We start from the raw sequence: 24,141 nt of genomic DNA, 5'->3' as shown, positions 1-24,141 counted from the left end.
GTCTACCACGCCCCTAGGTGTGTTGCATCCTGAGTAGAATATAATCTTTATCAGGGCAAGGATGGTGTCTCACCTTTCTGTGAGTATAGGAAGCACTTAATATGCTTGGCACATATTAGATGCTTAATGCACGCCTGTGGGTTTGCCTGACTGATCTACAGCCCTTCTCTGCCCTGTCCCGTTCTAGGTTTTCTCACACGCCCAGACTTAGCCATGCTGGGGACAGATGACACAAAACAAATTTTAAATGAGTTGGTTATGCAGTTGTAATGCTTTTATTTTCGTTATATGACACACTGAAGCTTTCCTCTCTCTGGGAGTTCCAATCCCTTCCCTTCCCCCCACTCCTTTCCCATTTAAAAAAATACAACAAAGCCAAAAAATATCAGAAAAGGCCATAAAGGTAACAGGAGTATTCAGGCTCACTGGGCCCATCACTCCGTATTCATGTGATAGCAAAAGATTCAGGTTCAGTAACTTCATAGGCTGAAATGGACACACCCGGCAGCTAGAATGGCTGACTTTTGGCTGTGGGCTGTGTCCTGGGGACCCAGGTCCCTGAAGGTTAGTCAGTGAGACAGCATAGAAGGCAAGAGGAATTCCCTCTGACTCAGAAGGTGCAGACGCTCACCAAGGCTCTTCTGGTGCTTGGAAACAACGCTATGTATTGAACATAATGACAATAGGATAGGTTGCAGGTTTCTTTTTTTAAAAACCAGCGGCTGAATTTCCTTTCTGCGGCTGCTTTCTGGGATATCCCTGCTCACTGAGGCCCCTGCTGGGTCCGTCTCTCCTCCAGCATCCTGCACACCCACATGGAGACCACTTCAGCATTTCCATCGTTGTACTGCATGATAAATGGGTGGCCCTAAAGGTAGGAACAGAAACAGATTTATTAGTAATAATACTCATCCTAATAAAAACCCCATGAAAGTTCCATTCTAACATTATGTAGATGGGAGCCCAAGCTCTGGCTTGGCCCAACAAAGGTGGAAAAGTCCTGTGACGGCCAGTGTGTCCTGTGATGGATGACCTTATCACTGTTATGGTCAAGAAAGTGTTTCATAAACCTTAAACATGGTGGGGGTGAGAGGGAAGGAGGAAGGGGGAGTGGAAGACCAGTTTTATAGTCAGAGAACCTGAGATTTTTGTTGTTTGAGAATAAGACTCGTTTTCAGAGAGGCTCATCTTCAGGGAGCTGGCTGCCTGGTGATGGGTTCTGTAGCCACATAAACCCATGAAACAGTCCTGCTAATAATCAATCAACCAGTTAACAAAAATCTAAGGTGGAATTTGAGCCACATCTCCTGATTCCAAGTCTACTGCCTTTCCGGGATCATCTTGTTAAATGGATGGTCTCCTTCCTTTGGTCCTTGTCCTGTGAGTTATCTAATGTGTATCAGTCCTGTATCCCCTAGCAGGCTGTAAGCTCTCTGAGGGCAGGGATTGTGTCTAATACTTCTTTAATCCCCACAGTGATTCCTATGCCCAGTGAAAAGCACGCACCAGGACCCAATAAATACATAAAAATGCTTTCATTGAGATCGTTTTTTATATCATCATTATTTTCTAATACACTTCCACTGCCTCAGTGGGTCATATCTTAGAATAAAAAAGAAAAGAGAAAAAATGCATTTCAGCAAAACGAACACCAACTGCTTTGGTCAGTGTGTGCAGAATCACAGCCACAGGCCTCCGAGACCAAGGTGACCCAATACCCACGCCTCCTGAACTGTGGTCCAGGGCTCTGCCCAGAAACCCAAATGTCATCTGGCCACACAATTCATGCCACTTCCTTCAGCCCTCCCCTCTTCCACTAAAATCTTCCTAAAAATAAATCAGAATCTGGTTAGCTCACTTTCTTTGGAAGTGTTTCTGGAACAAATGCAAACACATTATGGGAAAGACCATATTGAAGCGTTTGTTTCCATTTCCAGAGAGTAGTTACTAGAGCTTGTGAATGAAAATTTCTGCTCCTTCCTCCTGCTACTGTTCAGCTCCCTCTCAAGCTGTACAGTCTGATTTAAGAGTGATGGGCACATTTCCAGGCTTAGTCTTCCATCTGTTTTCATCCTCTGCCTCTCTCCGTGTATAACCTATTTATACATGCACATAAAATAGACATACAGGCTCTGCTATCTTTAGCTATCTCCCCCTCCCACCCATACACAAGATGTACACTCTCAATCTCCAAGCCCCTCAGGATTTCCTAAGGAGTCTTATGGAAAATAGGGAGAGCAGTCAGCGTAGCCTCATTTAAAAATCAGGCGAAAGAGAAAGAAGAAAAAGGTTTTCCTGTCCCACTCCCTTCTACCCCAAGCTTATCTCTTTAAGGACAGCTATGGTCATTGTTAATTTGGCTTAGGACACAGGGTATTTTTCTCCACCAAAGATCCTAGAGGTTGGTGAGGTAAGAGTCAACTAGCATAGGTAGGAAGATAATGTCTAACTCAAGGGAGGGGAGAATGGACAGTGTTCCTGAGGCCAACAGAGAAGACTGGCAGAGGGCAGACATGACTGGTTAGTTTTTCAATTTCCTTTCTCCCTCTCTCCCCTACCAACTGTACCTCTGCAACCTTCCCTCCTCCCTCCTCGGTTTCCATTGCCAGCCCCTCCCCTTTCCAACCATCTTCTACCCCTGCTCCCTTTCTCCCCTCCTCGATTCCCTTTTCCTTAGCCTCTTCCCTGCCCCCTCTACTTCCTTCCCCTCTGTTTTGGCCTCCTCCCCCATGTCTGAGGTGTCATTTCCACCCCCTCCCTTTCTGGCAGAAGATGAAATAAGGGAGCCCAATGGGTCTGTTTACGCTGGCCTGAACCAGGTGTCAGCCTTGCCAGTGTCCCAAACTGTTCTTTCAATACACCTCAGCCTTGACCTGCAGGCCCCAGGGGACAGTCAGACCAATTACAGCAGATTGCAAGGAGCTTCAGTGAGATGAGATCATCACACCCATTTTCAATTGTGCCTAAAATGGATCTGAACCCAGGGTTCCAAAGGTGAAAGGCTATGGCATCTTTCCAGCATGTCACCCAGCCATCCAAAACCCTAATGACTGAGAGTGGGGGATGGGGGGGAGCAAGCAGGGAGAGAGAGGCAAGGGATCTGCCTGATAAATGAGAACAGAGCTCCAGGCTGGGGGGAAAAGCAAGGTATAAGGAGTAGTCTGGATAGTGATTAGTGAATGGACAAGAATGAATCACGGGAGACACAGGCTACAGACAACTTCCAGATATACAGGTGAAAAGAGATTTCAAATAACAATCTGGGAATTCCCACCAATGACTTCAAGGTCAAACCCTGCCTAAGGCAAGGGAGAGGGAAGTTGGTGCTAACTCAGAGGCTGGAAGAAGGTGCGAATTTCTGGGTGACTGCAATGAACTAAGGTTCTGCCCCTAGATGGAGATTCAAAATTCATTCATTCATTGAAGGGAAGTAAGTGTTAAATGGAAGTAAGTCTCTATTAACAATGCCTTGCATTTATAAAGGCACAGCACATGTCTACTCAGCATTTCCATTGCCAACAGACCTCATTACCGTTAGCCTGGACAACTGGAGGAGTTTGCTAGCAGATATTCTCATCTCCTCCATCCTCTTTCATTCCTGCTATAAAATTTTCTTATACATACATCTGGGCATGTCATTCTTTACCATTCACCCTTCACTTGTCAGTTAGTGGACAAGCACATATAACGCACTTACTATGTACTCTCTATTGTCTGTTAAATTCAAATGCTTCTGCCTTGAAGGTTGGTGCCCAGTGTTCAAAGCTCTTCATGATCTGTTAGCATCCTCCCTATCTAGCTTTAACTCATAATTTTACTCTGAGGTGGCTCCAAGCCATGCTGTTCACCCTCTTCCCCAATGGCATGCCACCACGTTGGTTCTGATGCCTGGAATGCCCTTCCTCATCCTCTTCATCTGTTGAAATCCTTTAACACTGAACTTAAAAAACATTTCATCAGTACTTCACTAATCCCCTTGGTGGATGATGACTTCCAATCTTCATCTACATTGAACCCTTTGATCTATAACTAATATTATTATATAATGTTATAGAGGTTAACTTGAACTTTATGAAGGCAAGGACTGTCAGCTAAACTAAGTATCACATTCAACACTAAGCACAAAGTTTGCGGCAAACAGCAGTTATTTAATAAATATTAGTGGAATTAATGAGATTTAACTGACTTTCTGAAGGTCACAGTCAAGTGACAGTCCTAGTGTTTTGATTACAGTGTTCATTTATTTATTTTTAGCTGGATTTGCTGTTTAATTTTATATTTTCACTGACTTCTTTTACTTTCATATCATCTTCACCTCCAAAAATCTCCCTGTCTAGAGAACCATCCCTTGTAATGTGCAATACAAAAGGAAGAAAAAGAAACACGTCAGCATATCACATAAGGATGACAGCAGCCCCACCTCTGGGGTGACCCACACTGGATCATTATTTTTAAGTGGTATTCACTCAGTTTTGCTGTTTTTCAGTCATTCTGGATACTGCTTTCCTGGTCTTGCTTACTTCCCTCTGCATCAGTTCACATAAGTTCATCTATGCTTCTCTGAAATCTTTATAGTTATGACATAGTAATATTCCATCTTATCCGCATACCACAATTTGTCTAGTCACTCTCAGAGCTGAACATATGCTTTGTTTCCGATTCTCTGATGCCACAAAAGTGCTGCTGTTACTCACTCATGTAAAAAATATATCTATCAAGGACTTTAGTATGGCTGAGATTCTTCATGAATTTTAAAAAAAGGAAGAGTTAGAGTAATACTTGGGGCATATTTAGTTCAACAATCCTGTTTCCAAGGACAGGTTAGAAGCACGTTTTCTAATGTAGAGGAGGGTCGAGAATATGTGGTTGGAAAACTGGATCCAAATCAAAGCATCATTTTGTACTCTGTGCTCTTACCACACAGAAGTACATACTGTTCCTGAACTTCCCCCACACCTACCTTCTTTCCAATGCGGTGCACTGACTCTGCTGTCCCTAGGAGGAGAATGCACTTTCTCCCAATTTCCTTCCAATTTCTCCCTCCCAGTCTCTGCTTGCTGAAATCCTATCATATCCGAAGGCTTGGTTCCAACGTCACTTCCTCTATGAAGTCTTCCCTGATCTCAACCAGAAGTTATCACTCACATCGCTTGGTATGGACCTGCCCTTCACCCTTACATAACTTATGTTATAGTATTTACGTAGTCTCGTTCCCCCTGCTAGACTGTAAGCTTTGTGTTTAATTCTATTTATCTTTGACTCTTTCCTATTTGACCTCAGCTTCATAAATACAATATGGCATAGCAGAAAGAGAACTGGACTTAAAAAGAAACCTGGGTTTAATGCTTACTATCTACCAGCTGGGTGACCTTGGCCAAGAGTACTAGTTCTTTCATATGGAAAACAAAGGGGTTGGCCTAAATGACTCCTCCATTCCTTAATAGTTGTATGGGTCAAGTACTAAAGGTTTGTGAAATTTCAATGAATTTTATCCGGTCTTTTGGATATTTTTTCTTTTCATTTATTTGGGAGCAATACAGGAAGGTAAGTTTCTTTTTCCAAGTTGCTAGGAAAGGAGTGACCTCTTGCCTTTTGAAGTGAACAATGGGAATCTGCCCGCCTGAGTCAGTATGTTGAGCCTTCGCCTTCTCCTCCCCCATGGAAAGCCTGGGGTAACAGTGCTCTCCAAAAATACTGGATGACTTTGGTTTCCATATGCTCCATCTCTGTAATCATCTGTTCAGGAACAATTGGACCAGAACTACAGGAGAGGGAGGGCTGAGTCGTCCCTTTCCTTTGCTGAGAAGAAACAGCAGGGGCCCTTTTTGCCACCTGAGTCCAGGTAGTTGGAGGCATGGAGGAAAGGCACGCCTGCTCCCTTCCCATTTTGCCTCTTCCCCCTTTCCTCCCCAGCACTGCCTGGGCACCTCTTTATAGCTGCTTTAAGCATTTCAGCCCTGCGCTCCTCTTAAGTCAACAGCGTCAAAATTGTGGGTCTCCAGTAGGGTGGGGCAAAAAAACACAAAAGAAAAAATGCCAGTGGGCTTCATCCTGCCCAATCAATCTGTGTCTAAAGAGGGATGTGTAGGAAGGAAAGGAGAAAATCAGTATTTACTATGTGTCAGGCACTGTGCTAAGTGTTTTACAAATATCTGCTGATCCTTACAACAACCTTGGGAGGTAGTGGCTGTTACTATCTCTATTTTACAGCTGAGGAAACTGAGACAGGTAGAGGTTAAATGACTTGCCTAGGGTCACACAACTAAGTGTCTGAGGCTGGATTTAACTCAGGTCTTTCCGTCTCTATCCAAGGCACTACACATTGGGTCACTTTTTAAATGAACTAGAAAGAATTTTTGAAAGAAACTGTAGTAAATCCTTAGGTAAAGTGAAGAATGCTTTGAGAATGCAAATCATCATCCCTTAACTGAGGCTAACCTGAATCTCTGGAGTGTCCATTAGGTACCTATCCTGAGCTAGGAGAATACCAATAATTAGGAAGGTGGGGTCCACCATCATAGGATCATAGATCCAGAGCCAGAAAGGCCCTTAGAGGTCATCTACTCCAGGCCCTTCATTCGACAGATGAGGAAACTGAGGTGATTTTAGGAAACACATTATACAGATAAGCAAAATGAAACAAATAAAAGTTAAGTATCTTGCTCAGGATCACACATAAGTGGTGAGGTCACATTAGAACTCAGCTCTTCCTGCCTCCAGGCCCAGCACTTTGTGCACTATAGCTAACTCAGGCTAAATGACTTTCCCACAGTCACACAGGTAGCGTCAGGGATGGGATTTGAACTGAGGTCCCCTGACTCCAAATCCAGTTCTTTGTCCAAGACAAGAGTTGTTGGGGGTTGGTGGAAAGAGTATTAGACTTTCAGACACCAGACTTGGGCTCAAATCCCTGTTCAGACCATTAGTGACTAAGGCCAAGTCATTTCTCCTTGCTATCATTATTGCTGCACTGTACATATTCGGCACCTCATTTCTGCGGCTAGACTGAGGAAGAGCTGGTGGACCAGAACAGGGTGGTCCTTCTTTGTGTATCTCGCACATGGCAGGATCTGTACACAGCCACTGACGGGAATTCATCTCCCTCACAAAGTCACAGTGTTTTATCTCTGTGTTTGTCAGATGCTGGCCAAGGCTTGTTCCCTAGAGTGTCCCTTCTACTGCAGCTGAGGGGCACAACTCCAGTCCTTCTTCAGACATTTACCCATCTGTGTGACCCTGGTCAAGTCACAACTTCTCCAAACCTTGGTTTCCTCATCTGTAAAACCAGGGCATTAATCTTAATAGCCTGGAAGGTCCTTACTTCCAGCTCTACAGCTTTCATCCTGTGGTCGGTAGTCTGACCTGTTCTAGGCATGTGAAATGGAAGGCTACCGAAATCCTCAGTAAATACACATAATAACATAGTGCCTGACAGCTTCTTTCTCAGGCAAACTGCGGGTAGGGAATTAGGGATAGAAAGTAATAAAGAGGCTTAGCCGGCCCCTACTGAATTAATATATCACCTTCAAGGGTTGCCCTGTCTGTGAAGTGGCTTCCCTTATCTGTGAGGACTGAGGGATCCTCTGGGGAAAACTAATTCATAGCAGGTGAAATGCCTGGTCATTTCAGTGACCTGGCCATACTCCCTGGTGACCCCTCTCCCCCACACACTTTTGTGTGTAGTCTCTCCCAATTAGACTATAAGCTTCCTGAGGACAAGGACTGTTTTTCTTTTTATTAACTGTATCGACAATGCTCAGCACAGTGCTTGGCACAGAGCAGGCACTTAATAAATGTTTACTGGATTGGAATTAAGTTACATATTGATTCTGTACTGATACAAAGCCCCTCCAAGGCCCCCAATTGCCCTCTAGGGTAAAATATAAACTCCTTAGTCTGGCTTTTAAAACCCCAGCCAGAGGTGGGGAGCTTGCAACCTCAAGGCCACGCACGGCCCTCTAGATCCTCCAGAGTGACCCTTTGACTGAATCCAAATTTCACAGAACAAATCCCCTTAATCAAAGGATTTGTTCTATAAAACTTGAACTCAGTCATAAAGCCGCACCCCAAGAAGACCACCTGTGGCCTCAAGGCCGCAGGCTCCCCCCACCCCCCATAGTAAGGCTCAAACTTCCCTTTCCATTTTTTCATTCCTTTTTTCTCACATTACTTCTCTTCTTAAACTCTGGTGGACTGCTAGCTGTTCCTTGAACTGAATCCACACTCCATCTTTTGCCAGTGTTTATTGCCATAAGCTGTTCCCTATGCCTGGCATGTACTTCCTCTATCTCTTGCCTTTTACCCCCAAGGCTCAGCTCAATTGTCACTCCCTTCTAGAATTTGTATTTAATGATCTGTGCATATATGGTTCAAATTTGGCCTCAGATACTTACTGTGTTGTGTGACCCTAGGCAAGTCACTTAATTCTGTTTGCCTCAGTCTCCTCATCTGAAAAATGATCCAGAGAAGGAAAGGGCAAACCACTCCAACATCTTTGCCAAGAAAATTGCAGATGGGGCCAGGAAGAGTCAGACATGACTAACAACAGACAAAGGAAGTATATATGGGCTCTGCCCAACAGATAGCAATCATTGTTTTCTTCTGGTTTTTGGTATGGAGGCAGCAAAGTGGCACAGTGAACAGAGTTCTGGGTCTGGAGAAAGGTGAGTTCAAATGTAGCCTTGGAAACTAGCTGCATGACCCGGAGTAAGTCACAACCTCTGCCTGCTCTAGTTTCCTCAACTGAAAAGTGGGGATAATAAAAGCACCTACTTCCCAGGGTTGTGAGGATCACATGAGTTATTAGTGAAAAGTGCTTAGCACAGTGCCTGGTACAAAGGAGGCATCATATAAATGTTGGTTATTTTTTTCCTCTGGGGGGTGAAGTGGAGAGAGTGCTGAGCCTGGATCCAGAAGACCTGAGTTCAAACCTAGCCTCAGACACTCCGAGCCGTGTGACCCTGGGCTGACTTCACCCTGCTGGCTTCAGCTTCCTCATCCGTAACATGATCCAGAGAAGGAAATGCCAAACCACTCCAGCATCTTTGCCAAGAAAATCTCCAACGGGATCGTGAGGAGTCAGACACAACTGAAAGGACTGCGATGACAACAGAAGCAGCAATGTATGCTGAACTGAATACAAGTAAAGGGTTAAGTATCCTGTATACAAGTAGTGGGGAAGATGCCTGCTCCAGACAACCACTGACAGCCAGGTAAAAAGAGATTGCCCCGGGAATGTTTAATGGAACCAACTTCTTCCTCACAGCATCCAAAGAGAAGGGGATTTCTGTAGCTGTAAGTCCAATGTCCAAAACAGAAGACAGTGGAACTACATGACTCGGTGAACTCTCCAAAAGAGACCAGAATTCACAAACGTTAGCGAGCACAGGGCAGTAGAAAGAGTAATGGATTTTAAGTACATATCATAGCCCTGCTGCTATACCTGTGGCCTTGGGAAGGTCACTTAATCTCTCTGGATCTCCGTTTCCTGGTCTGTAAAACAAAGGAGGTTAGACTAGATGATCCCTAAGCTTCCTTCCAAATAGAAAAACATCCCTTATGAACCTATGACCTCGTTATCACCACCATATCATCTCCATCACAGAATAGTTGTTTAAGGATACACACACACACACACACACCATACCCCCCACCATATCCCCCCCCACACCCACCCACCCACCATACATGTACATGCACACATCCCTTTCTTTCTAAGAGTTTAAATCATTGTTGTTTTTTTCAGCTCTTCCCCCTCTAACATGAGGAAGGAGGCTAAACAGATAATCCTTTCAGAATTGCTTAGAAAGAAAACCTGAGTTCCCATGAAGTTCTGAACAAAAGTGCTAGGGACCTCATCCTCTTAACAAGACAAGAATCAGACTTGGTATAATTTCTGTTTTGAGGGCCAGCACAGTATTCTGTATGAAATTCGCACTCAATAAATATTCGCAGAGTGGATGAATGGGTCAGGAAGGTACAGAAACCCAATTAAGGGAAATGAGAAAAATGGAGAATTCCCAAAAAAATCATTAAGCCACCTTGGACCATTCTGTAGGTACCTGATCCCCTGATACCCCAGATCAACCCTAAGGGATGCCAGGATTCAAGGACACTGAGTCAGGCGAGTCCTATTATGGCAAGAAAGCAGATGGAGAGAAGCAAAGCACCTGCATTTTCAACCTGTGAGGGACGTCTGCAAGGCCACTTCTGGAACTATCCAGAAAAGGAAATGGGGTGAGATGCTCCCCTCGGTAGCACTTACTTCCCCATGTTCTCGGCCCCTATTCCGAGCCTGGATGAACGCTTTATCTGTTTGGCAGAGGACTGAAGTAACCCCAGCGAGCTCGAAGGAACAATGGGAACATTAATGTTGCTCTTAACCGTGAAGCTGGGATATTGATATTACACTTGTAAAAAGCAATTTTTAGCCCTTGTGAAAGGCACCGTCTGACTGCCCAGACACCGAGGTCCTTTATTCATCATACAGAGAGCACATTAATAGCCACGTATGCAAAGAAGCAGCCAAGCAAGGGGCACGATGAGCTGCTGAATAGTTATGCTAACCTCATCAACAGGCAGTGGGAGCCACTCTCATTTCCTTTATCCTCACAGGGCTAATTCCAACAATTAAACCGGTGAGGGTTGAAGTATTATGGTCCACAAACTTCTCAACAGAAGATGGAGGCATAATAAAGGGAAAAGGACATGATTGCAAAAGGTAAGATGGGTCCAAAAGTGGGACACGGTGGTGGGGAGGAGGGGAGAAAGTCACCTGGAGCCTGACATGGACCAGACTTGGAAATAAATAAATTACCTGAATGAGATGAAGGGAATTGATGGAAACTTAATAACTCGTGAAAAGGAAATCATCGTTGGTCCAATTCAGTCCCTTTTTCACCTGGGCTTTAGTGACCAGATGGTTTCCATTGATTCCTATTTTACATACCTGTGTAGGCATGTCCCAATTCTTGCTCACTCATTTAACTCTGATGAAATCCATTACCAATGGATTGAATAGAGAGTACTATTACCAAGTCCTCAGTGCTGCCTATGCTTTTCCTGTCAGCCTGAGAGGTCAACTCACTTTTTCAATTTCTCCCCTTCTCCCCTCCTGTCCAGGTCCCCCAAAATGTCTGTGAAAAAACCTTTCAAGGTTGGATCTTCTGTTGTCATTTTCAGTGAATGATCCAGACTCAGAGAAAATCTGAATTCAGAAACTGAGAAAAAAGGAGTTGTTCTGTTGGAGGCACCAACATTCTTCCCAGGCACCCAATTTTATGCCTCTGATACCATCTTTGTCTCCTCTCTCCCCCTCGATATCCAATAAGTTGTCAAATCTTAATAATTCTTTCACTACAACAGCTTTATCATCCATCTCTTGTCTCTTCATGGCCCTCATCACTCCTCATCTAAACCACTCCAACAGCCTTTTTCCTTTTTGGTCACTGTTTCCCTTGACAATTCATCCTCCACACAGCTGCCAAATCAAAATGTCCAAAACAGAGATTTGATCATGTCACTTGCCTAGTGAAAAAGTTTCAGTGGTACCCCAATGTCTTGAGGATAAAGCAAAAAATACTTTAGCTGGACACTAACATTCTCTACAATGACTCCCACTGATCTTTCCATACTGTACCTTTCCATGAATTCTGCATCCCAGTCACAAAGGCCTTCTAGCTGCTCTTGAACTCAACAAGCCATTGAGCCATCGGTGCACTGCCTATGTGACTCGGCACAGTGCTGTCCCCCAGACCTGGGATGTACTTGCTCTTCCCCATTTCCCTAGAGTACAGTCTCTAGCTTCCTTCACCATGAGAATCAGGTGCCATCTTTGTGATGGCTGATCCCCTCAGCTGCAACTGCTTTCCCCCTTTCCATATCATTTTCTATTTACTTATCTCTGTACATGGCGCAGTGGGTGCAGGGCTGGGCTTGACAACAGCTAGACCTGGGTTGAAATCCAAACTCTGACATTTAATAGTTGTATGATCCTGGGCAAGTCACTTAAAATTCTTTGAGCCTCAGTGTCTTCATCCATAAAATGGAGACAATGTTGTCTGCATTATCTACCTCACAGGGTTGTTTTAGGATAAAAAGCCATAATATATGGGAAGCACTTTGCAAACTTTGATACAAATACCAGTCTTGCTGTTCTTTACTGTATCCCCCAGTGGAACGTAAGCTCTTGGGGAGCAGAGGCCACTTGGCTTTTGTCACTGTATTCCTCAGATCTATGTTTAGTGTCTTATTTACAAATGGTGTTTAATAAATATCTGTTGTATTGTAGTATCTCACTGTCCGAGGGACAGCCCTGTACTCTATGCCTGTCACCAGTGAAGAGCTCACCTCTGCTTATTTTCCCTTTCTTTCCTTGAGGGAAAACCCTTAAGATTTCTGGTTTGCACACGTGTGTATGTGTGTATGTGTGTGTGTCACATGTAGAGGTGACTGCCCCTGCACGCTTGTCTACAAAAGTAACTACTCCTTAGCCTGCCAAAATCTCTGCCAAATTTTTCAAATTAAATTTTATTTTTTACTGAACAAAAATGGATGTTCTCCTCTAAACCACAGAAACCACATCTTTGTAACAAACATTTAAAGACAAGCCAAACAAACTTCTGCATTTCTCTCTGCCGAATTCTTATTCATCCTTCCGTTCAGGTGTCATTCTGACACTCCTTTGTTCTAAATCCTTCTGAAACTAGCCCTTGTACAATACATTGCATATAACAGGTGCTTAAAACAATGTTTGTTGAAGGCTCCCTACCATTCCTTTGACACATACGATGCCTCACATAATTATTTTTTCCTGTGTACGTGTCTCGTCTTCCAGGTCACACTGTAATTCCTGGAGGACAGGGTCGCCATTTTATGCTAGCCTTCCTTCTGCCTTATGTAGAGTAGCTCTTCAAATACATATTTATTCATTGATGGGACTACAGTAGCCAAGAGACTGTTTTAGCTCCATTTGGTTCAGACAGAGCGGCTCTTGAGTAGCTGGGCAGTCCTGGCAGGCTGGATGACAGTTCTACATCTGGATCCTTGTAAGCAATGACCTTTCCCCTGGGGTTTTAGGTAGTGCTTACATCTTTAATGTAGGATAGTATGTAAGTTAATTGGAACAAAATAAAATCACTAAATTTACCAACTCACATGATAAATCGTCACTTTAGAGGACATTCAATATGTAACATGTGCTGCTTTTGTTGCCATCACTGATTTTACTCCTTTGTCACCAAGTTCACAAGATTGACGCTCGATCCAGCTTTGTCTGGCCAAAGTCAGAAGTGTTGGAAGTTCTGGGTCAACTGAGTACGGGTAGAAACACATACGGTGCATAACTATTGCTATCACAAAATGAAACTATATTAAAGTGATTACTTTTCCTAAGTAATTAGCACACCATTGTCCACCTACCCTTTGACATACATATACTTGCTTTATGGATTTTCACCTAGATGAATAATTGCAAATTATACTTATTTTTCACTATCAGGAGTACTTTTCACCAGGAGAGACAATCCTGCTTCTTTCTAGGAGGCATGAGACACAACTGGTTGGGGGAATACGTATGGCGGCGGGTAGGGGAGTTACCACTGCTAAGACATTAGGATTCAAGGAGAGCTCTGGCTGGTTTCAGAAATAGCATTGCTTCATTAGCCTGAGGGTCACAGGGGAAACTGCTTCACTTGACACTGAGGCCAAGACTATCCCTCAAGGAATTACAGGTGATCCTCTAAAACTCATGTAAATTGCTCCAAAACTGAATAAAAAAGTTGATGGTGCAGGGCAACTTTCATTCACGAGTCAGTCAGTTTCTACCGATCCTTGAGTTAGGCCCTTCTTCATGTTTCCCTTTACCCTCCATAGCTGACTGACTCCCTCTTGCACATCAATCCTCACATGATCTCTCTTCTTTGGTAAAGGCTATTAAACATTTATTTAGTAATCTGTTATTTGAGCCCATCTGGGTTAAAGGGCAAGCATGACTTTTGGTCCAGAAGCTTTGTATAGTTTCACTCATTAAAACTAATGGAAGTAGGAGTTGGTTATATGAATTTTCGCCTTTTTGGAAGTTTCTGAGGAGTGGATTTCCTTTACGTAGAGACAGATAGGCTTATAATGTAATATTAGTTATTATGATTATCTGTTTGTGTATTATCTACTTTGCCTCCCACACAGCAGGCTCCATGCTTCTTTCTTAAGGCTTACCCCACACTAGGGTTTAACGAATCAAACAGATGCTACCTGCAGGTTTGCGGGGTACTGGTCCTTTATCACTCAATCAGCAAGTATTTATATAGTGCTTACCCTGTGTCAGGCGCTGTGCTGAGCACTGAAGATACAGAGGCCAAAGGGAAACACAGCAATCACAGATTTGGGTCACCAGAATCACTTAGCCAGAACAGGACTTAGCTGTTTTCTTGTCCAATGTTCCCATTTTATAGATGAGCACGTGGAGCTGAGAAAAGTGGCCGGATCTGCTTAAGGGTATATGGGTTGTTAATGGTAGAGATGGGACTGGAACTCACATCTCCCAAAACTCAGGGAACACTACTTTATCACTCTAAGGGCACAGAATCTCAATTTCAGCTTTTAGACTGCAAACAAAGCAAGAAAATAAGTTTCCCATATATACCTGGGCCCAGTTTTCCCCTCTGGGCAGTGTGTGCCTGGATCTGAAAATCAATGTCGGGGAGGTAATAATAGACATGGTAGGGTTATGAACTGAGGACCGAGGGGGGGGCAGGGTGTCATCTAAGAGTGGCGTGCTGTTTTTGGAGAACTCAAATGAAACAAATATTCTTAAAAATCTGCCACAGCAGAATCACGAGATGCAATAAAACACTGAGCACTTGGGGGAGAAAGAAAAGCCGCTGATAGCAAAAATAAGGTGAGAGCATAAGCCCCACCTCAAGGAGAACTCTTCTGTAGACTTTATAATTGGGTGTAATTTGATGTTGACTGCCCTTTCAGACCAGCCAGACTCACCAAGTCTACTCCCAAGGGCACAGAAATTTCAAATGTAATGTCATCTATTCCTAGAACCTGCTTTCCTGGCCTCAGATTTCCCATACCGCCCCTTTCCCCCCCAAGAATGGTACCCTTCAAACCCTTCATTTTATTTTAAGGCTTTAGAAATGGTTTGCAGCTGTGACATGCCATTTCAATCAACCTTCCTGAGTTTATTCTTCACAACTGCTACAGAAATAGATGTTTTCTCCCAAATATTCAATTATTAGCAGTAAATTGCTTACCTCTAGCCATTCTAGACTGTACACAGCAAACTAAACAGGTCAAGAAGCTCTCAACCTTTCATCTGAGCAGATCTATGAGTTTCCACATACAATAATTGGTCAGAAAATGGCCCACTGAGAGAAGAGAATGTTTCCAGAGGTCCCCATGATTCATTCTAGAGCTCATGATTACAGCGTGTGGCCACAGGATCAGCGTTATCCAGCGCTGGGAGGGAGAAAAGGGATGAACTACAAAGGCCACATTAAGGTGGATAAACACACAAGTGGCTGACAGTGTGAGAGGATTGTGTGTTCAGAAGTTAAGCTCATCTGGATGGCAGAAACTCATCTCTGGACCATCTGTGAACCCACAGTTTGCAGAAGGATCTACCTCTCCAACCTTTTTACAATGAGGCCTTCAAATTGAATTCTAATAGTCTCTCTCTCCCTCTCCCTCCCTCCCTCCATCCGCTTACTCTCTCAAAAGATAAAAAACCTTAGAATTTTGATATATTGTCTTTAGGGATTTTGTCAGTATATTTTAAGTCACTTTCTCTCACTTATTTATTTTTTCCATTGAACTCAATTGTGAATGCCCTGACTTTTGGAAGAAACAGGCAACACAAGAGAGTAGCCAGGAAAGAGTCCAGGAAAGAGGGTTGGTCAGTCCATGGGCCACTGAAAATCAGCCAGGTTCTCGTCTTGAGCAGGCATTCTACAGATTGCAGGTCACAATCTAACACCTTAAACTTCCCAAAGTAAGTGCATTATATCCACGAACTTATGTATACAAAGAAAGTACCTCAGTAAGCAAAGGCTCCTGGTCTACTTTATTAGCAGCTTGTAGTAAAAGGGTCACAATAGTTTTCAAGATACAAGCAAAACAATCCCCTTCCAACCTTTTCTTCTCCCACTAGCAATCTTCTTAACAGGGAAAAATTCTTAGGAGAATGATGGGATAGAACCTAAAACTCAGAGTCTGTCCAAGGCTCAGGATCTTTTAAAATGGGAAGATCTGAAGACTTCCAACTTGACCAAGTGGAAAAAGCAACGAGAAAAGAATGACAAGATCACACTGAGAGTCTGGAGGAATGCCTTTCTTTCTGACCTGTTTGGCCCAAAGAAAACTCGAAGATATCTTAGAGGTGATTCAAGTTTCAATAATGTAGATGAAAGTGTTGTTTTGTTTTGGTTTTAGGGGGCAGGGAGAAAGCATAGTAGGCAGAGAGAGCATAAGGGCATACAGGTCAGAGTCACTGGACCTGAAATGTAAGTCGCTTGTAGAAAGTCATCTGTGATTCCAGAGATTCGCCACAATTACTGAGCTCTGTTCTCCAGTTACACCTGCCCTATCTTTTATAAAACACACACACACACACACACACACACACACACACGTCATTTTGCATTCTGGCAACAATAAAAATCAACCACAGAACCTCCTTTTAGCCTTGAGCAATATTTTCTAAAATACAACACAAACAACCTGCAGGACTTAAGTATTCTGTTATTGATTCACTGTGGTTTGCAAGGTAATGTTGAAGAAAATTAAATGTATGGAAGCTTGAAATGTGTTTTCTGTGGCAGTGAATGGTGTGGCCTGTGTGAACTGAGGTAGGGTTGCTGGTCATGCTCATAAAAACTAGCTAAGGAAGGATATTTAATTTGTTCTGGTACAAATACCCTAGTTTACTTTCATTGGAGGATGCTAAAATAATAACATTATCATTCCCCTCTCAAGAGGGTTAGAGTGATTCAGTAATGAGCCGACTCATAGGAATGCCCATACTCCAGCTGCACGTGCAGAATTTTCAATTCAGTTCAATCCAGTTCATTCTTGGCAGCAATCCTATATTTTTAAAAGCTATGCCCGCTGAGTGAAAGCTTTGGTAGGTCCAACCAAACTAAAAAGGTCTTGCCTTTTAGGTCTTTCCTAAAGGTCTAGTGATAAACTGCACACTTATTTTCTGAGAATCAGTTTAAATTTGGAGAAGACTACTGGCAGGTTGGCTGCATGCTGACGCATTTTTAGCCCCAGAAACTCTTGAAGACCTCAGATCTTCAGAGCTGGAAGGGCCTTAAGAAGCCATCTAGTACAATCTGAACAGAACAAGAATTTACTCTAAAATATACACTTTAACAACAGTGCCCACTCCTAAATCTAACCCATAATAAGTATATGATTTTTCATGTACATGATTTGATATTTGGTTTCTCAAATACACATATGACACACACATACACATAAATATATATATAAACATATAAATATATGTATGCATATACACATACGTACGTGTATATATGTGTGTGTGTATACCTACACACACACATATGTGGGAACGACTAAATGGGATATGACTAAATTCTCTAAAAAACTGAAATTGGCCCCAAATTTTATTAAATAGCATATGGCTTACTTGGTAAACTATGAGTATGTGATCTAAATTAGCAATCCCTTACTATCTGAATCATAGCTCAGAATCCAGATGGCAGTAAAACAGGCCCCTGAGATGTCAAACTAGACGTCACAGAATCAACGTGCTTCTGTAGCTTATTTGCTTTACTTATAAAGGAGATGCTCAGGGCCTATTTATTCTTTATACACAATATCACTATGATTGGTTATATCTGGTTTTCCAGGCCACGGCAGATTAGGAAAAGTACTTTAGAAGGGTAAGGCATGGAAAATTACTAGAAGTAGGAATAGAAAGTAGGAAAAAATGAAAGATGACATCTTGATGATATGAAAGAGAAAGAAAGACTATAAAAAGCAGACACAAGAACTTAAAAAAGCACTGTACTCTGGGGTCATTTATTGTGTAGGCAAAGAATCCTATATTGTATACTAAAATATTCGAAAGCATTACTATGTTACACCAGAGTATAATGACTGAGGTTTAAAATAATAATCTTAAGTCATCTGGAAAGGTTAAATTTTGCTTAGCATATGCTACTGAAAAATGAGAAGTATATGTTTACTAAAGGTTCCTATAAAAATGGCTAACATTTTAAAAAAAATTGGCACAGAAAGGATTAAGCTTCATTTATCTGGAAAATTCACTTATGTGGAAAGCTTCCTTCCCTGATGATGCTGGATAAATGAGGTGTTATCCTAATGAGTTTTAAAATGTCAATAGTGAATTCAATAAGCTCTCAGCCCCACCATCAATACTTTCAGCCAGACTCCTTTCACACTGGGGTCACCACACAGTACTATGCAGTATCACAAGGACAGACAAAGTCATCAGATCCCTTGAATTCATTAAAGACATATGGGGTCTTTGGAGCCCCAAGTTTACCCTGGCTTTCTCTCCAAGAGAGCTTGATTACTTCTAAGATTTATGGCCAAAAAGAAGGTAAAAAAGAATTACTCCACCGAACAGATTTATGACCTCTTCTTGTTTTTTTTTAATAACATTAGAGATACCATCCTATGACATAATCCTGGAATGACTGCAGGGCGACTTAGAAACTCAGTGGGAAGTTTGATATTTTGGGGCATGGAACATTTTGACTTGCAAAGGTCAGGTAGGAAAGGACCAGGGAAATGAGCCGGAGAGATGGTCGGAGAGTGAGTGTCAGCCGGTCTAATTTTCTGTGTCAACTCTGAAAATTAGATAAACAATGACAAACCAGGCTTTTTAAATGAACTTGTCACTTCTGGTTTTCTTGATAAAGGGTAACATTTTTCAAGTCCCAGTGGCCCAAAAGACAGATTAACCCTTGAGAGGGTAAAGCCCATTAGAAGGTTACATAAATGTTTAAGGCACCCCATTTGAAAATAAGAGACTTAGTTCAAACCTATAACCCTTAAAAAGAAAGTTAATTACCCTTGAAATTTAAATAATTTTCTCCTGACAATTAAGTGGACTCTGCCCAGAGCCAAGGGGCCTGGCATTCTGCTTAGACTGTCACAACATCTCTTCCCAAATTCTATTTCCCTAAAACTTCTTCATTCCCTCCATCCCCTCACTCTTTCAGTTTATTATGGAAAAGTGCGTCTGAACCTTCTCCTGAGCAATCCTAGCCAAGCCTGGACTCTCAACTGTTTGGTTCTTGCCTCACAATCGTATGAAAGCAAAGAATCCTTTTCTTATCGTTGCATGGCTCTATTGTTAGGAAGAAGCAGCGTACCCAGGATTCACCGGAGTATCATTTAGGGAGCACAGATACTCCTTTGGCTGTTGCTACTGTGAACCTACATTTTGGCCTTGATGGGTGCCCTTTGATTCCCATTAACGATACTCCAGATGCATGCCTGGCAAATGGGCATCAATGCTACCAATGGCTGTAACCTCATAGCCTCTGTCAACTCAGCTCAATCCAAGTTAGCAGACATTTAGGAATTTCCTACATTATACAAGGCACTGACAATACAAGACAAAAATTAAGTGCTTGTCCTCCAGGAGCTTGCATTTATCTGGAGGAAGGCAACATGTACACAGGTAAAGAAATACCAAGCATCCATACAATGCTAACAAGTGGGGTAGGAGTTGGGGGGTGTAGGGGCCTCATGAGGTAGAAATGAAGAGTGAATTCCAGGCATGAGAGACTGCCTGAGACAAAGGCAGAAGCCGAAAGAAGAAATACCATATTCTTGGGAGAACTAGCCAAAAGGCCCATCGGATTGCTACAGAGTACATGAAATAAGAATTGAAAAGTGAGTGGGAGTCCAAGTGCAGGAATAATCATCCACCCCCGGACTCCTAGGAAATGAAATCAGGATGAAGAAAAAGATCCCATGATGTTGGTCAGTCAATAAGCAATTATTAATTAGGTCCTTTCCAAGTGCTGAGCAGCATGATGAGTGCTGGGCATGCAAAGTAAGACAAAACTAATCTTTGTCTTCAAGGAGCCTATATCCTTTTGGGAGAGAAAACACATAGATAAATAGGTGCATACAAGACAAATATATAGAACAGCTGGAAGGTAACCTTAGAAGGGAAAGCTCTAACAGCTGGAGGGACCAGGAAAAATCTCTTAAAGAAGAAGGCATTTGAGCTGAATCTTGAAAGAAATTAGGAATTCTAACCTAGGCAGGACAGTGGATAGAGGGGCAGGCCCAGAGTCAGGAGGACTCATCTGGCCCCAGATACTTCCTAGCTGGGTGACCCTGGGCATGTCACTTAATCCTCTTTGTCTCAGTTTCTTCATCTGTCAAATGAGCTGGAAAAGGAAATGGCAAACCACTCCAGCATCTTTGCCAAGAAAAGGGAGCCTTGGAGAGTCAGACGTGACCGAACAACTACAAAAAGAGGCTGAGATGAGCAGGAGTGTTCCAGGCAAGGATGATCATCAGTGCAAATGCAGAGAGCGGAGAGATGGAGTGTTCCATGCAAGGAGGTAGAGATATAAGGCACAGGATGAAGGCCCTCTCTAGCTCTATGGAGATGTACGTCTTGTTAACTCTTTCATAGATATGAGAGCCTCAAGAATTGGGGCAAAAGAGGGCTTAAATAAAAAGACGTCACTAGAAGAAGGGGAGGAAAACATCAAGAAAAAAGCAGAAAGGCAAATTTTGGAGACCAGCCTTTCTCAATGTAAGTACAAAAGATATGGCTGAATGCATCATCAGCTTGACTGGCCAAATGCCCATGAGGATGGAAATACAGATAAAAGTACGATGGATAGAATATTCAATTCAGGAAAGGAAGAAGCAATCAATTCTTTCTGCTGGTTTTTGTCAGTTTTATAAAAAATATATTATGTTTCTTGGTTAAAAAAATTTAAACACTAAGGAGTTTGCATTTTATCCTAGAGGCAATAGGGAGCCATTGAAGATTTTTGAGTAGTGACATGCTCAGGTTCTTACTTAGGAATATCAATCTGGCAGTCATGTAGAGAATGTATTGAACAGGGTAAAAAACAGTTGCAGGGAGACCAATTAGGAAGGTATTGCAATAGCAGGGAGATATTATTGAAAGGATATCCTACAGTGACCCAAGACACCAATGTGCTTATTTGAAGATAAAGGAGATTGTTATTAGGCTAATGGCTACTTAATGCTCAGGACAGCTTTTCTCACATATTCAAAAATGCCTAGGCCCTTTACTATCTCTTCTTCTTTTCTCTTTCTCTCTCTTTTTTATTAATTGCATGATTCAAAATTATACTAGTGAGGGCAGCAATTCAAAAATATAATGTCACTGAATAGGGGAAAATATATTTTATAAGGCGAAACACTGTGAAGTAGGAGAAATTTTACTTTGATGCCCCCTCTCCACTGGTGCCCAAAGTACCTCACTGAGGTCTAACATTCCTCTCAGTATCCCATTTTCCAAAATTGCCTGTGTCAGAAAGGAAGAAATCTGACTCACAGAGGTGAGCAGGGCCTGTTTCGCGCTCTACTATGCAAGCAACCACCCAGTCTGTCTGTGTAGAGGTCTGGACCTGCATACTCTTAGATTATTTTTGAATCTGAGCTACATATAGGTGTTTTCAATTGCAATGTGCCCCACTGACAAAGATATATCAAAGGGAGTAAGGAAGCTGGAATTGGTGAGCACAGAACTGGGAATCTACCCACCATTCCTTACGGACCCTTATCAGCTGTCAAACTGCTTTTCCTTTGGGTCTGTGCCAGAGAGGCTCAATTTACTTTCTTTCAGAAATGAGAATGAGGAAAGCCTCATCTCGAATCTGGATTCTGTGTAACTAAAAATACAAAATAGAAAAAAAAAAAAGGAATCCAACTGTTGCACTCACACACAGACTATTGACAAGATAGCAGTGCCCTCAGACAGCATTTCAAATACAGTTTATTAGTGTGTGATATGAAAAGGGTATTTTTATTGCATGATATAATGCAATGGGACCTTGGGCGCTCTGTGGAAAGACCTCACACTCAGAAGTGTAATGAACCCATAGTCCCAAAAACATTATACTGTACATTAACCTATCATTAATGGCACATTAGGGCTAGGGGCATTGCACGCTTGCTGGGCAGGGCTCCATCAGGACAGTATCGAGAAAACCACACAGTCTTCCCAGGCTTAAAACAAATAGAGAAAATAAATATTCCTGATGTCTACGGGCAGCTTTAAAGGAAGTTCAATCCCTGCTTTGCGTTGCAATTTCTGAATCTGTCCTTTGAAAAGAGGGAGGAAAACCAACAAAACAAAAGAGGGGGGAAAGAGAATCAAGGCTCTGGTTGTCAGGTGTGTCTACACTGGCATTTCAATACTTTAAGATTATGGGCAGAAAGCACCTTTGAGAGAGCCAAGGTGTCTGAGGGGATCACGAGTCTGCCTCGGATTTTTATAGAATTATAGCTTGTTTGGTCTAGAATGGGTCTCAGAGATCATTAGTCAAATCTTTTCATTTTAGAGAAAAGGAAAATGATACACATAGAGGTGAGGTGTGGCATATTAGCCAAAGCACTGAAATTAGACAATATATTTTCAAATCCCTGTGACCTTGGGCAAGTAAATTAAATTCTCTAGATTTGTTCCTCATTTATAAATTAAGGCTGGTTAGTTTGAGGTCTCTTCTGGCACTAAATTCTGAGACTCTGGGACTCAGAATAGTCACAGCATGACTTAGATAAGGTCATGTGGCTATTGAGGGGCAGAATTGGGACCAGAACTTAAGTCATCTGACAACAGGAAGAGGACTAGTTTAGACCTGGTTGATGTGGAAGGTGAGAGTGAGGACATAAGAACATGTTTTGTTTTGTTTTTTTTAATTTTAGGCCCTCACCTCTATGTCTTATATAGCAACTACTATAGGGAATACTGGAATGTACAGGTCTACCCTGCCACCCCCACCTATTTCTTCTAGATACGTTGCAATACCATATTCTCAGTGCTTTGATCATTGATGACATCCTTGTGTGTCTCCCGCCCTCACTCTTGCTAAAGCCAAGAACAACTGAGGAAACCTGGCCCAACACCTTCTTTGTGGGTGCTGCTCTCCTCTTGAGGCTCATAAAGGGGCAATTTAGTGATTGACCCTGGGTTCTTCAGCTCATCTGCTTTTGAAAATGGTAATCTCTCACATCTGCAGAGCATTGTCTAATCTCACCAAGCATCTTCCATACATTATGCCGCTTGGTCTCACATAAGCCCTATGGGATACAAAAACCAGAGAGGATGATTCCTCTCATCAAAGTCTTCAAGCTGAGGCTGAATGACCACTTCTTGGAGGGTGCTGGAGAAGTGATTCCTACCAGGTGGGTATTGGACTAAATGGCTTCTGAAACTCTTTCCAACTCTTAGGTTTTGTGAAACCACTGGACAGGTGAGAGAACTTAGGGTCAGAGATATCAAGTGATGTGCCTAGGGATATGCAGTTAGTCAGATAATTAGTAAAAAAGCTGGTAGTTGAACACAGATCTAGTCTGATGGTCATCTTACTCTACCATATTGCCTCTGTCACAGTAATACTTGGTAGTTTACATCTGTTCTTGGATGTGGAAACCTCAGTGTTCCTGCTTGAATTCTAAAAGATAATACCTCCACGAATGTCTTATTACTACTGTTCAACACTCAACAAACATTTATTCTGCCTTCAGGATCTATGCCCCAGGCACTATGTTAAGCACTGGGCATATACATTTTGGCAAAGAGATAAAAAAGCCCCAGTTCTCAAGGAGCTTCACACTCCAGTGGGTAAAGATAACATATAGAAAGAAGCTGAAGAGGAAGTGGGGAGGACACAGAGGATGGAATGGAAGCACTTGGAATGGGGGCATAATAAAGTTTAGGGCACAGCCTGAAGAGGAATGGGAGGTGCCACTCAACCAATGGAAAACACCTCATCATGACACAGATGTAATCCTGTATCCTCAAAGACTATACTGCAGAACAAGAGCTTCTGGAGGTCCTACTACACTGGAAGAATCTCAGAGAGAGGCCTGGGAGGCCTACTCTCTAACCATAAACCTTGCTAAGTTTGAAGA

At 42.6% G+C, this 24,141-nt stretch overlaps 1 protein-coding gene across 7 annotated transcripts in view; it reads right to left on the bottom strand.

Annotated features, from left to right (window-relative positions):
• Positions 1–248: 248 nt before the first annotated feature.
• The window catches only part of MAP2K5 (mitogen-activated protein kinase kinase 5), a 291,463-nt gene continuing 267,570 nt past the window's right edge, over positions 249–24,141 (bottom strand). For all 7 annotated transcript variants that reach the window (XM_072614880.1, XM_072614887.1, XM_072614890.1 and 4 more), the window contains one exon: positions 249–868. In XM_072614880.1, the coding sequence (XP_072470981.1) occupies positions 764–868 (105 nt within the window). In that variant the 3' untranslated portion in view covers positions 249–763. The remainder of the gene's footprint in view (positions 869–24,141) is intronic.

The sequence above is a fragment of the Notamacropus eugenii genome, chromosome 1 (genome assembly GCF_028372415.1).
Source record: "Notamacropus eugenii isolate mMacEug1 chromosome 1, mMacEug1.pri_v2, whole genome shotgun sequence".
NCBI classification, from domain to species: domain Eukaryota; kingdom Metazoa; phylum Chordata; class Mammalia; order Diprotodontia; family Macropodidae; genus Notamacropus; species Notamacropus eugenii.
Note: the sequence above shows the minus strand (reverse complement) of the source record. Positions and strands in the feature narration are given on the sequence as shown.